Raw genomic sequence first — 529 nt, forward strand, 5'->3', positions numbered from 1 at the left:
CTGATGCAGTCGAGTGCAAGGGGCTGGAGACGGGAGCGCGCAGCAGGGTCAGAGGAGAAGAGCAGCAGCAAGCTGCGGCAGAGCTGCAGCAGCAAACTGCTGCTGCTGCTCAGCTCCTTGTGCAGCGCCTGGGCCACCTGCCGCCTCTCCTTTCCCTGCAGGCTCCCCATCAACGTGTTGTTCTCCTGCAGCAGCAGCAGCAGCAGCAGCAGCAGCAGCAGCAGTAGCAGCAGATGAAAGAGCAGGAGGGCAGGCAGAAGGAGCAGCAGCAGCTGTAGTTGGGCATGCATAGCACCAGCAGCAGCAGCAGCGTATGCAGCAGCAGCAGCAGCAGCAGGAGAGAATGCATGGGAAGCAGCAGCAACATACGTTTATCTGCGGCAGTCCGTTACACCACAGCTAGCTAGCTAGCTAGCTAGCTAGCCAGAAAGACGAGCTAGCCAGCTAGATAGATAGACCAGCTAGCTAGCTAGCTAGACCAGCTAGCTATGCAGCTAGCTAGCTAGCTGGCTAGCTAGCTAGCTAGCTA

The 529-nt window shown here is 58.4% G+C and overlaps 1 protein-coding gene across 1 annotated transcript in view; it reads left to right on the forward strand.

Annotated features, from left to right (window-relative positions):
- Positions 1-227, forward strand: part of EMH_0008850 (uncharacterized protein) — a gene marked incomplete at both ends in the record, with an annotated part of 2,917 nt that extends 2,690 nt beyond the window's left edge. Inside the window, one exon of the mRNA XM_013498483.1 lies at positions 10-227. Coding sequence (XP_013353937.1) covers positions 10-227 — 218 coding nt within the window. The remainder of the gene's footprint in view (positions 1-9) is intronic.
- Between the last annotated feature and the right edge of the window lie 302 nt (positions 228-529).

This window comes from Eimeria mitis, genomic scaffold (assembly GCF_000499745.2).
Source record: "Eimeria mitis Houghton genomic scaffold, Emh_scaff345, whole genome shotgun sequence".
In the NCBI taxonomy this organism is placed as follows: domain Eukaryota; phylum Apicomplexa; class Conoidasida; order Eucoccidiorida; family Eimeriidae; genus Eimeria; species Eimeria mitis.